Raw genomic sequence first — 16,959 nt, forward strand, 5'->3', positions numbered from 1 at the left:
AGCAGCTCAGAAGCTGGCCCCTGTAACATCAGACTCTGTCCCTGGGAAGTTGCTTATCTTCCTTCTTTGCCTCTTTGAAGCTTCAGTTTCCCATTGTCTGAAATAACATTAAGGGTCACATTCCCCGCAAACTAGACTTCTGGACTCTTTCCTATTTCTATGAAGCATGCACCCACCTATTCCTGATACCAAATCCAAGGCTTCCACTGGTCACTTCTAATACAGTCTCAGCGCTTTGTAGATCCTTATTCCCAGGGTCTCTCAGAACCAATCTCTGCTCTCTTCCATTCTTAGACCTAGTTCTCATTGGCATGGTTTCTCTGCTGTAGCGCAATTGACTTATACTCTATTTACTTTCCTTTAGTTCTCCCTACCTGTCCAATATATAGCCTGCAGTATATTTTTCTTGATTGTTATTCTTCTTCCTCGAGTTAAGGCTCTGACTTTTCAAAGTAAACATGAAACTATTCATATCTAGTTCAATATCTTTCACAAAACAGCTGCCTTGTATTCTACAATTTAACTCTGATTATTATGCTTTATTCTCCCTGTGGCCTAAACAGTTTTTCAAAGAAAGAAAACAGCAACTTCTTCTTTTTTTTTTTTAAAGATTTTATTTATTTATTTGACAGAGAGAGATCACAAGTAGACGGAGAGGCAGGCAGAGAGAGAGAGAGAGAGGGAAGCAGGCTCCCTGCTGAGCAGAGAGCCTGATGCGGGACTTGATCCCAGGACCCTGAGATCATGACCTGAGCCGAAGGCAGCGGCTTAACCCACTGAGCCACCCAGGTGCCCCAAAACAGCAACTTCTTGAACAATATTTTGAGAAATTGCTGGTGATTACTGAAATATTTTGCTTTGTTTCTGTGCTTTTCCTCACATTCCTTCTGCTTTTCCTTTTCCACCTGTCAAAATCTTTTTCATCTTTTAACAGCTCAAACACATCTTTTTTTAGGAAGCTTGCCCTCTTTACTGAAACCTCATCACTTCCTCTTTCTTTGTTTATAGTTTCATTTGTATTTTATTTATTTTTTAAACGTTTATTATTATTATTATTTTAGTAATGTCTACACCGTATGTAGGGCTCGAACTTAATGACCCTGAGATCAAGCGCTGCATGCTTTTCTGACTTAGCCAGGAAGGCCCCCCAATTAGTGTTTTATTTGCATAATTGTTTCATTTTTCTTAAAATTTTGCATGTCCCTTTTTTTTTTTTTTTTTATTAAAAAATTTTTTTAAGTAGGCTACTCGTCCAGCGTGGAACCCAACATGGGGCTTGAACTAATGACCCTGAGGTCAAGACCTAAGCCAGGAGGAAGAATCAGATGCTTAACCGACTGAACTACCTGGGCGGTCCAAAATCATGCATGTTCTTTGAAGATAGGGACTTATATAATCATTTGTGTATCTCTGACTTAACTATAGTTACTCTATCATATTTACTAAATTGGATCTATAACTTCTTTTCATGGAGGAAAATGTATGGACTTGTGGTTTTGAAGCAGAGATCTTTGGAAAGAAGAATTATGGGTTACCTGGGGCCTAGCATCAAACCATCTATTTCTTAGTCCTGAATGTTGTCTAGTACATTGGTGCTAGAAGGCTCTATCCCTTGCTCACTGATCACAACCTTTAGGAAATGGCACCAAGGTTACAGCATACTGATACTCTTCGCATTGTTTTTAGGAGACTGAAACACACTGAAACACAGCAGCCATGGAAGAAAGCTTCCCCCGAGGGGGTACAAGAAAGACCCACAAATCAGAGAAAGCTTTGCAGAAGTCAGTTGAACAAGACAACTTATTTGATGTAAGTGGTATGCTTGTTTGATAAGACTCACAGAGCATTTATTCTTGTGAAGAACAAACCTTGTTTGAGAATGTGGTATTTTCCATATTTGTTTCTTTTGAAGTCTACTTTTGGAAGTTGAACTTGTAAGAGAGTCCATACCACCATGAGGCTGTTTTTTAAAGCATGGCATTTAGTACTTGGGTTTACAGTGCTGTTGTTCCTTGTTCTTAGGATATTTGTGCCATGTCATTTAAGATTGGAGAGAAAAGTTGTGGAATAAGTCATGAAAGGTACAACACAGTCAGTGGTGGTGTAATGGTATCATACGGTGACAGGTGGTAGCTACACATGGTGAGCATAACATAATGTGTGGAGTTGTCAAATCACTATGCTGTACGCCTGAAACTAATGTAACATTGTGTGTTAACTGTACTTCAGTTAATTAAAAATAAAGGATGGGGAGAAAGCAGTTGGTGATTGATTTTTAAATGGGATCCTTGCCACATATAATGGTCAGAATTTGCATTGAAATTCATCTTTACCTAGAGTAGGCTCCAAATGCTAGAGGGAAGGGAACTAACATTTGATTGTATTTTATGTAATCTTCCCAACTATACTGGAGTAGAGAACATCATTCCATGTTGAGGAATAGGCTGAGAGAGGTTACATATTTTAACTGAAACCACACAGCTTGTTATGGTGGAGTTAGGAGTTTAACTCGGGTCTCGATATCTCTACCTTCCATTTTTACACACTGTTCCTAATTGCTTCTCATAGTGGGGACCCCAGTGTCCATCCCACTCAAGGGAGGAAGAACATGGGAGCAAAGGGGCTTTTGAGAATATGAAGATGGCACCCACCTTGGGCAAAGGGAGCATTGGTGACAGAATGGGAGAGATGGGATTGGAGCAGAAATTACAGGAACACTGGGGGTGTGGTGCAGTGGAGGAGTAACAAAGCAAAGTGACAGGTGACCTGAAGTTGAAGGGGAAGCCCAGGATTGTTTCTCTTCATTCTTTTGGATCTTTTGTTCCCCCTCCGTAGATTTCTACTGAAGAGGAATCCACCAAAAGGAAAAAGAGCCAGAAAGGGCCAGCAAAAACAAAAAAGTTGAAAACCGAAAAGAGAGAAAGCAGCAAGTCTATAAGAGAGAAGTTTGAAATCCTTAATATTGAGGTTTGTTACAGTTTGGTTTTGTTCTAAACAAACTACCTGGGTTGCTTATATTTTATATGCTTTTCCCTTTCTCGTTTCTTCCATTCCTTTTGTATATATACACACGTGTGTGTGTGTGTGTGTGCGTGCGCACGCACGCGTAAAGATTATTGCAGTTCATGCTCAGAATTGAGCATTATCACCTTCGAGTATTATCCAATGCCTGTGGTCATGTGTCATTTTTCTTTTTAGCTGTTGAGTCCCTCATTGTGCTTGTGTCTTCATGAAATGTGTTTCAGTAGATTCATAGGTTAGAACTGGCGATAACTTTTAAACCTTTCTACTTCTACTCTTTGATTTCATAGCTATGGGAATTCCTTTGGAGAAGTGAAGTGGTCTTTTAATGTTCTTTACATTTTTAGATTATAACTTGGGTATGTGTTGTAAAAAAGAAAAAGAGAAGCTAAATGGTTCCTAAGGAAAAGATTCAAATTCAGTCTGGAGAAGTGATTTGTTTGTTGGGACTAGAAGCCAGGCCCCCCTAGTATCCCCCGCTAACATCAGTCATTGTTCTTTTCCCTCTTGTGCACATTTCACTTTTCCTCTTCTAGTCCCTGTGTGAGGGGATGCGGATTTTGGGTTGTGTGAAGGAAGTAAATGAACTGGAACTGGTGATTAGTCTCCCCAATGGACTCCGGGGCTTTGTGCAAGTGACTGAAATCTGTGATGCCTACACCAAAAAGCTGAATGAGCAGGTGGCTCAAGATGAACCTGTGAAGGTAAGGGAAGCCTGGATCTACTCTGATGGGAATTAAGTGGTGTACAAGCAGATGTAAAATTACAACTTTGCTAAGTGCTAAGAAGTCAAGGCACAAGGGGTCATGAGAGTTTATAACGGGATTTTTTTTTTTTTTTCTTTCTCAAATAAGAGGATTTTGACTTAGTCCAGAGAGCCTGGAGGACTTCCTGAGGAAGGGATGCTTGAACTGAGATCTGAAGGCTGAGTGTGTACTGGGTAAAGAAGGAAGGGAGTTCAGGCAGAAGGAGCACTATGTGGAACAGAGAGAAGGCTAGTGTGGCTAGAGCAGAGAGAGCAAGGGAGAGTGGTTTGGGTTGGGGCAGGAGAGGTGGGTGGAGACTGGACCATGTTAAAATTAGTTTTTAATTCTAGAACCAATGGGAAGCCCTTGAAGTGTTCTCACTGGGACGGGTGATGCGTAGATAGCATAGAGAATAGATGGAAGAGGTGTGTAGTTGCCTGGAGACCAGTTAAGGGGTTACCGTAGTAGCCCAGCTCTGAGATTGACAGCAGGCTGTGTTTAGGGTTTACCTACCGAGGAGGTCAAGTCAGTGCCCACTGATGGATTTGATAAGGGGGATAAATCCTAATCTTCTGTTGTGTGTGAGTTGATGGTCAGCCTTGCCATTCTGAGATAGAAACCCTGAGAGAGGACCTGGGTTGGGAGAGATGATTACGATTTTATTTTTTGGTGTGTTGAATTTGAGGAACAGTTGAGACATCCAGTAGACAGGTGATTTCAGAGCTCAGAGTAGTCTGGGCTAGACACATACATGTGTGAGACTACTCTGTGTAGGTGGTAACTGAAGCTAGAAGAGGGAAGAAGGGCCTAGAAGGAGCGGAAAAAGTGAGAAGAGACTGAAAGATGGACCCTCAAGTGAATACTGACCCTGGAGAAAGACTTGAGTCTTGAGTACTTTTTTTTTTTTTTTTTAAGATATTATTTATTTATTTATTTATTTGAGAGAGAGCGCACATGCACACATCTGCGCAGCAGGGAAAGGCAGAAGGAGAGGGAGGGGATCTCAAGCAGACTCCTCACTGAGCACAGGCCCCATGCAGGGCTCCATCCCACAACTCTGAGATCACGACCAGAGCTGACCAAGAGTCAGACGCTCAATTGCCTAAACCACCCAGGTGCCCCAGCCAGTGTTAAATGCTCTCTAAAGGTCACATATAAGAAGGACTGCGAAACAAGTTACTGGATTTAGCAACATGAAGATCACTGGCGATTTTATTGGGAGTTAAAGTGGTGGGTGAGGGGTGGAACACAGTTCCAGTGAGCTAAAGGGCGAGCAGGAGATGAAGAGTGGAGAACGTGAATACAGACGACTCTTGACAGGTCATCTTCATTTGCCTGTTCTGTGGAGATATTTGGAAGTCTTACGCTGAAATTGAAGACTGTGACTTGGCCACAGATCCCTCTTCTTTGGCGAGTGGTTACTTTCTTCATGCACTCTTTGGGCTCTTTGGGGTCTGAGGATGAGAAACCACAGAGCGAGGGTTGGGCAGTGGTATGTTGGTTCATGTGAAGAGTGGGTATCATATTGTTCTCATTTGTTTTATGCAGGACCTGGCCGGCTTGCCTGAACTCTTCTCACCTGGCATGCTGGTGAGGTGTGTGGTGAGCAGTGTGGGCATTACAGAGAGGGGCAAAAAGAGTGTCAAGTTATCTCTGAACCCCAGAAATGTCAATGAAGTGCTAAGTGCTGAGGCCCTGAAGCCTGGCATGGTACGTATGGGGTCAAGGAAGAGGAGCAGACAATGTGCCTTTTCCCTGCCTTGTTTCCTAGGGAGTATCTAGACCACCTTTTACTTTCAGCTTAACTATTATGCACAGGGGTTTTTTCCTGGGGAGAAGGTCTCTAGGGTGCTTAGGTACTTAATGGAAATCGAAGGCTTGAGCCTAATCACAATACCTTGGAGGGGCGAAAGGGAAAATTCACTGGTGGCCAATTAAAAAAAAAAAAAACAAACCTCCAAGGAGGTTTAGCAGGGCGAGGAGTCCCTCAAAGTGCCTTACTTACCAAGACTTGTTCTTTACAGATAAAGTCGTTTTTAGAGGCTTTCTGGCATCTCTGGGGAATGCTTGAGGGCTTGTCTCTGAGAGCAAGAGACAGGGTAGATAGGGCAATGAGTCTGTCAGCTGTACTGATGGATAGCTCACTATTGAGTCTCCCAGTCCTGTGGAGAGTCAGGAGAAGTTAGTCCTATTCTCTGAGTCCCAACGTCTGGTAGGTATAAAACACACTCATAAACTACACTCATCTCGGTGCTCTTGTAATTAAGAGAAAGGAGATCAATAGATTTTTTAACTTTTAGTTAGAAGCAACCAGTTTGGGACAGGCCCTGAAAGCTGGCCAGAAAGGGGAATAAAAGTAAGCCAAGGTGCAGGAAATTGACAAATGTCAGAAGCCTGCTGTTTGGCAGGGGCTGTTTTAGACATTTCATCTGAAGAAATTCTCACAGCAATCCTGTGAGGCAGAAGGTAGATATTCCTCTTATGTATTTGGTAAAATGGACTCGGGTTTATGACTTGCCAAAGACCAAATGGTAAGAGCCAGATTTGAATTTCATGCTGCTTCCCGTGAAATGTAAAGGAGGCTGGCAAGATTTTTTTTTTTTTTTTTTTTTAAAGTCTTGGAGACACTTAGAAAAGACATGGTGAGCTAGAAGAGTGGTTCTGGATTAGTCATGGCTCTGGGAGTGACCTTGCAGGGCAATCTGGTTTACTCCTCTTTGTGTAACAATAGTCTTTGCTATCTTTTGAAAATTCTCTAGGGGAGAAACCCCTCTTTTTCATTCCATTCAGCTGTGTATAACACTTCTTGCTGTCTGGAAACCATAACATTCCTCAAACCCTGGGAGAATGAAAGCTGATATCTTCCCCTTTTCTATCCTCAAGTAGGACCGAAGTTGTTGGGGGAGGCTTTGGGGGAGGATTGTGGGATGATGTGTCAAGATTGATGGTGGGAACATTTGTGTTTGGTAGTAGATTTCTGTTGTGTGTCCCATTACCTTTGACTTTTGAACTCTGGGGAATGCTTTCTCTTTCTCCAGCTGCTCACAGGCACTGTGTCCAGCCTGGAAGACCATGGCTATGTGGTGGACATTGGTGTTAGTGGGGCCAGAGCCTTTCTGCCACTGCAGAAAGCCCATGAGTATATCCGACAGAAGAACAAAGGTGAGGGGAGGAAGAGGGCCCTCTGCATGGTAGTGAGGCGGTGCATGTGGGGATGGTGTGTAAATACCATTTGGTGAATAAAATGACAGAATGGTGACTCCAAAGGCTGTTGACTTTTCTAAAATCAGTGTTAATCCTAGCTGATAGGAAAGGGAATGTGTGTGAAGGGCCAGTGAGTGACCGGGTCTGAGATCCAATGGACCGGTTTCACTTTTCTCACCTAGAAGATTCCACTGAAATTTGGGCCTTTTGGGCCTCTGAACCAGCACTCTTCCTGCCCTGTTGAGAGTTTCTCATATATATATATATATATATTTTTTTTTTTAAGATTTTATTTATTTATTTGACAGAGAGAGAGAGATCACAAGTAGGCAGAGAGGCAGGCAGAGAGAGGGCGAAGCAGGCTCACCGCTGAGCAGAGAGCACAATGCGCGGCTCGATCCCAAGACCCTGAGATCACGACCCGAGCCGAAGGCAGAGGCTTAACCCACTGAGCCACCCAGGCACCCCGAGAGTTTCATATTTTTAAGCGGTGTTGATACCAAATCAGTCAGGGTCACTTTATTCCTCTCTTTTAATTGGTCACTGAGAGATTGGGAATGTGGGTATTACATGGTAACTGGGCAGGTAGACCATAGATCTTTACAGATAGTGCTTGAGCCCAAGTTAAGAGCCCTTCTCATGAAGGTATTTTTCCTTTTGGGGGCTGGGGCTGGGGCCGGGGCTTGCAGGTGCTAAACTGAAGGTGGGGCAGTACCTGCACTGCATCATTGAGGAGGTCAAAGGCAACGGAGGAGTGGTTGGTCTGTCTATTGGTCATTCTGAAGTTTCTGCTGCCATTGCTACTGAGGAGCAAAACTGGACCCTTAATAACTTGCTACCAGGACTGGTGGTCAAAGCCCAGGTACAGAAGGTAAACCATTCATTATCAGTACTGTTTTATAAAATAGAGATAATTTGTGTTGTAGTGCGTGTGCACAGTCTGAAACTGTGCTACCCAATAGGGTAGACATTGGTCGCATGTGGCTTATTACACACTGAAAATGTAGCAAGTGCCGTATGTTGAAATGATAATATTTTGGATGTATTGGGTTAACCAATTATTAAAATAAATTTCATCTGTTTCTTTGTAGTTTTTAAATATGACCGCTGGTGAAGTTACAGTTACACATGGATTATGTTTCTTTTGGACAGTGCTGATTGAAAAAGTCAAATAGTTTTTTGTTTTTAAATATTTTATTTATTTTGGGGGAGGGGGAGAGACAGAGGGAGAAGAGAATCTCAGGCAGACTCCATGTTGAGCACAGAGCCCAATGCAGGGCTCAATTCTAGGGCCCTGAAACCACAACCTAAGCTGAAATCAAGAGTTGGATGTTTAACCGATGGTGCCAGCCAGGCACCCCGAAAAAGTCACGCCTTTTTTTTTTTAAATTTATTTTATTTTTTATAAAAGCTTTTATTAAAAGGCTTTTATAACAAAGAACTATCTCATCTCTTCTAACTCCATCTTTCACTCTTTTATTTTTGGAAATTTACCTCTGTATTTGTTAAGTAATAAGCTTCTGCTGGTATCTCTTGGTTTATCAATTTTAGGCATTGAGTTTTAACTTCTTACTGTGGTAAGGTGATAATAAGAAGATTTGGCTCTCTTAATTTTCCCTTTCCTTCCTTCACCCTCCTGAGATATAATAAATTTTTGGTTAAATCTTTATTTAGAGCTTAAATTATTATGGTTATATAAATATTATTTACTGCTGAGCTAGATAACGTACTGTGATTGTTTCTCAAATAGCTTTTCCCCCTGGAGCTGATAATCAGCTTTTAAAAAAAAAAAATATTTATTTATTTGACAGAGAGAGCTCACAAGTGGGCAGAGAGGCAGGCAGAGAGAGGGGGAAGCAGGCTCCCTGCTGAGCAGAAAGCCCAATGCAGGCCTTGATCCCAGGACCCTGAGATCATGACCTGAGCCGAAGGCAGAGGCTTAACCCACTGAGCCACCCAGGCGCCCAGCTTTTTTTTTTTTTTCTAAGATTTTATTTATTTGAAAAAGAGTGAGAGAGAGCACGAGTGGGGATAATACATCTTGTAGTTATTTTCCTCATACTGCATTTTCCCATAAAGGCGTTTAAACCTTAGTTACTTTTTTTTTTTTTACCTACCTAGAGCTCTTTTTACTGTTATCCTCCTCTTGTCTAGACCAGTTGCTCTGGTAGGATTCCTGCAGAGCTGATATCCTAGGATTTCCTTTCTTGGTCTTCTGGGATCCTTCCCCTCTTTCTCTATATTGGAGTCTTCTTTGATTCCACATATTCTTCTTTTTTGGTTTACTTGCTCATTTTTGTGTGGTGCATTCTCCAGAAGCATCCTTGGTAAGATACATGGGAGGTTAATTTCCTGACCTAGGGTGCTGGGGATCCCCCAGACCACTCCCAGGCTTGCTGATGCTCTAGAAGCTCTCAGAGGACTCCATATAGTGACACTTGTGACTGTGGTTTATTACAGTGGAAGGAAGCCAAGCAAAATCAGAAAGGGAAAAGGCACTAGGAGCACAAGCTTCCAAGAGTCCTTTCCCAGTGGAGTCACAAAGGGTGTAATTCTCTCTTTGGGAAGCTCATGAGAGAGTCAGTGCCCAAGAGTTTTTACTGGGGCTGCTCATGTAGGTACCCTCTTCCTGACATGTACCAAAATTCCAGATACCATGCTGTTGATACAAACAGTTCAGGTGCCGAGAGCCCCTTGGTTCTGGGAGTTGTGGGAACATTTGTAAAATCTAAATTTTCAGACAGCAGCCAATGGCCAACCTTGCCAGCAGGCTTTTCTGAGGATCACATTCTGGGTTTTTCTGTGTTACTCTTTTCTGCACACCTAGTATGTCTGAAAATATCTTTACTCACATGTGATTGGTAGTAAAGCTAGGATTAGAATTCTTTGTCAAAAATAACAGAATTTTGAAGACCTGTTGCCATTGTCATCTAGCCTCTGGTGCTCTTAAAAAGTCTAGTGCTACTTTGATTTCTCTTTCTTGTATATGTTTCTTCTTTTTGGCAGAGTTCAGGATTTTTTTTTTTTTTTTAAGATTTACTTATTTACTTTAAAGAGGGAGAGTGAGAGGTGGGGGAGTTGCAGAGGGAGAAGGAGAAAGAAAGAATCTCTAGCATACTGCCCAGTGAGTGCAGAGCCCAATTTGGGGCTCAATCCTATGACCCAAGATCATGACCCGAGCCGAAAGCAAGAGTCAGATACGCAACCAACTGTGCCATCCAGGCGCCCCTTGGAAGAGTTTAAGAATTTTATTGTTATCCCTTTTAAGCTTTCATGATGGGGCACCTGGGTGGCTCAGTCAGTTAAGTGGCTGCCTTCGGCTCAGGTCATGATCCCAGGGTCCTGGGATCTAGTCCCACATCTGGATCCCTGCTCCGAGGAGAGCCTGCTTCTCCCTTTCCCTCTGCTTGCCACTCTGCCTACTTGTGCTATCTCTCTGTCAAATAAATAAAATCTTAAAAAGAAAAAAAAAAGATTTCATGATGATGTGTTTTGGTGTGACCTCTCTCCATTTATTTGTTTTACAATCCAGAAATGCAGATCTTTCAATTCTGAGAAAATTTCTTGTATTACTGGTTTTTTTCTTTTTCTATTTTCAAATTGACATATAATTCACATATGGGAGGATACACCCCTTGTAATATATAACTCAGTAATTTTTTAGTGTATTCATAAAGGTGTGCAGCCATCACCACTATTTGATTCCAGAACATTTTCATTACCCCAGTAAGAGATCCTGTACACATTGATGGTTACTCTCCATCTCTCCCTCTCGTAAGCCCCTGGCTCTACTTTTTGTCTCTAGATTTGTCTATTCTGGATATTTCATATAAATGGTATCATACAATATGTGGCCTTTTGTATCGGGTTCTGTCACTTAGCATGTTTTCAAGGTTCATCCATGTTGTAGCATGATGCAGCATGTGATTCATTCCTTTTTATGGCTAAATACTATTCCACAGTGTGGAGATGGCACATTTTGTTTCTGCATTCATCAGTTAGTGGACATTTGGGTTGTTTCTGCTCTGAGCTCTTATGAGTAAAGCTGCTGTGAGATTGGTGTGTAAGTTTCTGTGTGAATGTAAGTTTTCATTTCTCTTAGGCATATACTTAGGAACAGAACTGCTGGTCATATAATAACTGACCTTTTAGAGGAAGAGCCAAAATGGCGGCACCAGTTTACATTCCCATCAGCAGTTAAGGGTTCCAGTTTCTTCCCATTTTCACAAATAGTTATTATTATGCTTTTTATTATAGCCATCCTAGTGGGTATGAAGTGGTATCTCCTTGTGATTTTGATTTGCATTTCCCTGATGATTAGGAATGTTAAGCATCTTTTCATGGGCCGGTTGTGTTACGATCACTCGTGTATCTTCTTTGGAGAAATATCTATTCAAAAGTTCTTTGTCCATCTTAAAGTTAGGTTATCTTTTTATTATTAAGTTGTAAGAGTTCTTTATATAGTCTAGATACTAGCCCCTTATCAGCCTTTTTTTTTTTTTTAATATAGTTTCTTTTTTCTCTCAAACTCTGGATGATGTTAGGCTTAATGTTTCAGTTCTTTAATTTTCTTATTTTTTCATCTCACCTTTGTTTTGGTATGTGCATGTATTTTTCTGTATTGTGCCTTCTGGGAGACTCTCTTCAATTTTAACTTCGTACTCTCTCTTTTTTTTTTTTTTAAAGATTTTATTTATTTATTTGATAGATAGAGATCACAAGTAGGCAGAGAGGCAGGCAGAGAGTGAGAGGAGGAAGCAGGCTCCCTGCTGAGCAGAGAGCCTGATGTGGGGCTCAATCCCAGCACCCTGGGATCATGACCCGAACCGAAGGCAGAGGCTTTAACCCACTGAGCCACCCAGGCGCCCCCGTACTCTCTCTTAAATGTTTGTTTTGATTGTCATTGTATGAGTGAGGTGCTGGAACACTTTGTATACCTAGTTGAGTGGGACATGTTGATGACCTCACGCTCAGAATCCGGAGCTAGCAGACTTTGAGCAGCTCCCAATGTCATTGGTGTTAAGTCTTCTCTAGTATGTTAGATTTCTCTAGAAAGGATCTGTTAATCTGTTAATCTCTCCTCAGGAGGGTATAATCCTGGCCTGAGAGCTAGGTGGTATATAATACTCAGAATTTTTCTTAATCTACATTTTCAGGGTTTGCATTCTCCCTGTCTTTTGAGTCTCTGTACAAGTTTCCTAGAGAATCACTCTTATTTTCTGTGAATCAGGAGAAGCATAGACCCTGTAGTTTGAGGAGAGGACCTGGGGGTTTAACTTTGTTTCCCAGATTTCAGTCTTCTGCCTCATTGATCTTTTTTGAGGTGCTTGTCACCTCTAATTGCTTAGCTTCTGGGGGCTCCTTAGGGTGAAACAGCACAGGCAATATCTTCCTTTTGCTGGCATTAGGGTTTTGCCTTCTCGGTCTGGGCAGATCACCACCAGGTTAGCAACAGTTTGCCCAGGTGATCGAGCTGGCAGTTTCCAAAGGATCCTTGTGAAAATGACCCTCCATCCCATCAGGAAATCTCAAGTTGGGAGGATTGATGCCTCTCATGCCAGAAGGGAGGTGAGCTTACTGAACAAAGGAACAGCTAGGGGATGCCTGGATGGCTCAGTCAGTTAAGCGCCTGCCTTCGGCTTAGGTCATGATCCCAGGGTCCTGGGATTGAGCCCCACATAGGACTCCTTGCTCATCAGGGAGCCTGCTTCTCTCTCTCCCTCTGCCTGCCACTCTGCCTGCTTGTGTTCTCTCTCTCTGTGTCAAATAAATAAATAAAATCTTAAAAAAAATAGCGCTGGGTGTTGTCCTGCACTTAATTTTAAGGAAGAAGAATTGATACGGGTTAGCCGAGGGAGGAGAGAGATGCAGTTGTGGAAAACACGGCAGTGAGGGTTTCGTATGAACAGTGTCTCACATTCTTGGTTCCTTCTTGTTCTGTATATTTCTAGGTGACTCCAGTTGGCCTTACATTAAACTTCCTTTCATTCTTCACTGGCCTGGTTGACTTTATGCACCTGGATCCCAAGAAAGCTGGAACATATTTCTCAAATCAAGCAGTAAGAAACGTTTTCTTAATTCCAGTTGTATCCCAATCAGCTGTCTGGTATTGCAGCTAGCTATGAGCAGATCCTAGGGCTGCGTGTGTACAGGTATTAGAGGCGGTGAGGGGAATGAAATGTGTTTTGGAAGGACCACACGAAGCCACGGCGGTTATTTCTGTGGATTGAGATTAGAGAAGGAATCTATGAAAAAGAAGGCAACTTGTAGTTTGTATTTCTTATTTTTATATAGTTTGGTTTTGGCGGGGGTGGGTAGTGAATCTTTTGCTGTTATCATTTAAGGTGTTTAAGGATATTTAAAGTAAAAGAACAACATATGCATTTAAACAGAAAATGCAATTTAAAATAAGCGCTATGGATACAGTAGATCCAACTTTGAAAAAAATTTTATTTTTAAAAAGATTTTATTTATGTATTTTAGAGAGAGAGAGGGAATGTGTGCATGTGTGAGTGTGAGCTGAGGGAAGGGGAGAGGGAGAGAGAGAATCTCAAGTAGGCTCTGTGCTGAGTGTGGAACCCGAAGTGGGGCTCAATCTCATGACCCTGAAATTATGACCTGAGCTGAAATGAAGAGTTGGGCACTTAACCAACTGAGCCACCTAGGTGCTCTGAAAAAATTTTTATTTTTACTTCAAAATTTTTTTTAATTTTTTAAAGATTTTATTCATTAGGGAGAGAGTGTGCATGTGCACGTGCATGAACCAGGGAGGGGTAAAGGGAGAGGGAGAAGCAGACTCTTCCTGCTGAGCAAAGAGACTGATGCAGAGCTCAGTCCCAGGACCCTGAGATCATGACCTGAACCAAAGCAGATGCTTAGCTGATTGAGCCACCAAGGTCTCCCTGAAAAATTTTTTTAATGGTACACCTGGTTAAAATACTGGCAGATTATACCGTGTGGTGTCAATCATGATTAACTGGCTGATTTTCCTACATTTACCTAAATATCCAAATTTTCTGCAGTGATCATGACTATTTGGGAAGAAAGTCCCAATATATGTTATTCAGAGTTTTTAATAGAATCCTAAAATGATTTTCTTTCTTTTCTTTTTTGCTTTTAACAGTAATATATGCTATCGGATTCTACAGAGACATGTTTTTTAGCTAAACAAGTTTTCCCAGCACTTAGTGATAATATTAACTGTTTGGTGAACTTTTTTCTAGTAACTTTTTCTCCTTACAATCCTATTTGTGTACAAAATGCAGACGTTTTACATGCTGTGACCTTGTGATCAGAGCAGGCTGTTCCTGGTGTGTTTTAGGCGGGTCTCTGGTATAGTGATGCTGGGACATGGTTTCTGTCGCATATGCGTTATTAGCCTCATGGTGTTAAGGGGACCCTGGTATGTTTTCCTGGCCTTGAGTGAGCATGGATTTAGTTAGACGCAGTTTCTCTGGGGCATTTTGTTTGACTTTTGCCCAATTTTGTTTGGATTGCCCTAGTTGATATTCCTGCTTCCTTCCATAACCTGGGCAGCAGATGTGGAGTCTTGAGCTCTGAAAGTCTGCTCTGGGGGCCTGATATTCCGTGTGCCTCCTCCTGCTCATGATTCTCTTTCTCTTATCTAGGTAAGGGCCTGTGTTCTCTGTGTCCATCCTCGGACCAGGGCTGTGCGGCTGAGCCTGCGTCCCGTCTTCCTGCAGCCGGGGCGCTCCCTCACCCGGCTCTCTTGCCAGCATCTGGGAGCCGTGCTGGATGACGTTCCTGTCCAGAGCTTTATCAGCAAGGCCGGCGCCACCTTCAGGCTGAAGGATGGGGCGCTGGCCTATGCCCGGGTGAGGAAGCGTTTCCTTTCAGCGGGATCTTATCACTAGAGAGACTCTGGGGACACGTGGGTCCTTTTCTGTTTTCTACATCCGTTGTATTAGTTGCCTATTTTTGAGTATCCCCAGGTGTGGCAGACTCTGCAGAGGGATTAGAACAATATCCGTTTGTTCTTAGAATTCTTTAGGATTAATCTGACTGGCTTTGATACCTGGTCGATGGTAGGTACAAGAATGAGTTCAGATCCACACCAGAGCTTGGCAAAGGTTTTGAAAGGGCCAGATAATAAATATTTCAGGTTTGTGGGCCATTCGATCTCTGTGCTAACCACTCAGCTCTGTTGTAGCCGGAAAGCAGCCATAGACAGTATGTAAATGAAGGGGCATGGCTATGTTCCAGTAAAACTTTTATTTGCAAAATAGGCACTAACTTATGAGTTATAGTTTTTGGACCCATGATCTAGACTGTTCTCTGACCTTGCAGTCTATGACCGTAAAGAGCAGTGTTTTAGTTAGCGGAATTATTTTAATAGGCGATCAACAGTGTTTTTATGGTAGGTGCTAAATGTGTCAATGTGTTTTCATATCTGATTGCCTCAGATCTACTGTGTCTGGCTTGTGGTTAATCACTTAGTACTTTGTAGCTCAGCCATCTCTCCGACTCGAAGAACGTCTTCAGTGCTGACTCCTTCAAGCCAGGGAACACTCACAAGTGTAGAATCATTGATTACAGCCAAATGGATGAGCTGGCCTTGCTCTCTCTTAGGACGTAAGTCTGTCATCGACACGTGTGGGGCTGGAGAAGTGTGCTTCTCTGGGGTTGCTTGCTCACAGTTTCTCCTGGCCTGACATGGTGACTATTTTCTTTCTTGCCAGCATGATTTTGGGAGCCCTGAATTTTAGGTAGCCTCTGTCCTGGCTTATTTAATCTTGTGTTTTCTTTTTGTTCTAGGTCCATTATTGAAGCTCAGTACCTTAGATATCATGACATCAAACCTGGGGCTCTGGTGGAGGTAAGACTCAAGCATATCGTTAGATATTCGTTCACCTTCAGACATTCTTAAGTTCACAGGTTAACTGGCCACTCATTAGTTCTCACATGAACACATCAAAGTCATGTTCCTTACCCCTGCCTCTTAACTGGAGATTCTTTTTCTTCCCTTGGGTAACATGTAATTAATTTCAAGGTAAGGTCTTAATAGCATCACTCAAATACACAGAGGCAGGAGGTCATAAATCCTGGCATTTGATGTTATATATTAGATTTGGGCAAAAGTTAGTTCTGTACTAGTTGAACTCCTGAGATGTTAGTATGAGGTCACTTACAGTTGCCTCTTGTGTCCAGCCATTTAGCCCTAGTTGAGCAGATCTCCTTTATAGGTAGAGTTTGTTCCTTAGGAGACAGAATCCCCTCCTGCGAAGAATGTGCTCGTGAGGTAGACAGAGAACATGTTCCCACAGAAAGATGCGAAGGTTCCTATAAACAAAACAGACTGCATTCACATCAGTGCGGGTGTGTGCTTTACCCTGTGACATCTGGAATAACAGGCAGTTAGCCTGGGAAGCTAGGCTTCAAAAGAGAGGTGTGACCTGCTTTGTTGTAAGAAGTAGAGGGGGAAAAGCCATTCTTGAGGCATGATGGCATCTTTTCTTTGGATTCTCTAGGGCACAGTGCTGACCATAAAGCCATACGGGATGCTGGTGAAGGTGGGCGAGCAAATCCGTGGCCTGATACCGCCCATGCACCTGGCCGACATCCTGATGAAGAATCCGGAAAAGAAGTACCACATCGGGGATGAGGTCAAGTGCCGGGTGAGCCTCCTGAAGGGTCTCCTTGGGGTTTAAGCCAGATGGGAAGAGAGCAATGCTTCTCAGCTGAAGTTTCTGCCTTTTTCCACAGAATGACCATGTAACATCTGTGGTTTGTATCTGGCATTGAGAAAAGAAAACCGGGTCTCTGCCCTTGATTGTTGTGTAATATAATTGAGAGTCAAAATAATACATGAAGAGAGCAAGCCACTGTGCGACTTTTTGTCACTTGGTTTGGCGCAGGCTCTGTGCTATGGTCGTATCTCAGAGGAGAGGCAAGGGTGGGCTGGGCCAGCAGGAATATTGGTGATATCAGTAGTAACCACCCTGTAACATGTATTTTGTGCCATTTGCTA

General features: G+C 42.5%; 1 protein-coding gene across 2 annotated transcripts in view; it reads left to right on the forward strand.

The window, feature by feature from the left end:
- The window catches only part of PDCD11 (programmed cell death 11), a 42,338-nt gene that overhangs the window by 274 nt on the left and 25,105 nt on the right, over positions 1–16,959 (forward strand). For both annotated transcript variants that reach the window (XM_047701336.1, XM_047701337.1), the window contains exons 2-12: positions 1,687–1,809; positions 2,836–2,967; positions 3,558–3,725; positions 5,316–5,477; positions 6,806–6,929; positions 7,661–7,842; positions 12,923–13,030; positions 14,600–14,806; positions 15,439–15,563; positions 15,747–15,807; positions 16,460–16,606. In XM_047701336.1, coding sequence (XP_047557292.1) covers positions 1,717–1,809; positions 2,836–2,967; positions 3,558–3,725; positions 5,316–5,477; positions 6,806–6,929; positions 7,661–7,842; positions 12,923–13,030; positions 14,600–14,806; positions 15,439–15,563; positions 15,747–15,807; positions 16,460–16,606 — 1,509 coding nt within the window. In that variant the 5' untranslated portion in view covers positions 1,687–1,716. The remainder of the gene's footprint in view (positions 1–1,686; positions 1,810–2,835; positions 2,968–3,557; positions 3,726–5,315; positions 5,478–6,805; positions 6,930–7,660; positions 7,843–12,922; positions 13,031–14,599; positions 14,807–15,438; positions 15,564–15,746; positions 15,808–16,459; positions 16,607–16,959) is intronic.

The sequence above is a fragment of the Lutra lutra genome, chromosome 14 (assembly GCF_902655055.1).
Source record: "Lutra lutra chromosome 14, mLutLut1.2, whole genome shotgun sequence".
Classification (NCBI taxonomy): domain Eukaryota; kingdom Metazoa; phylum Chordata; class Mammalia; order Carnivora; family Mustelidae; genus Lutra; species Lutra lutra.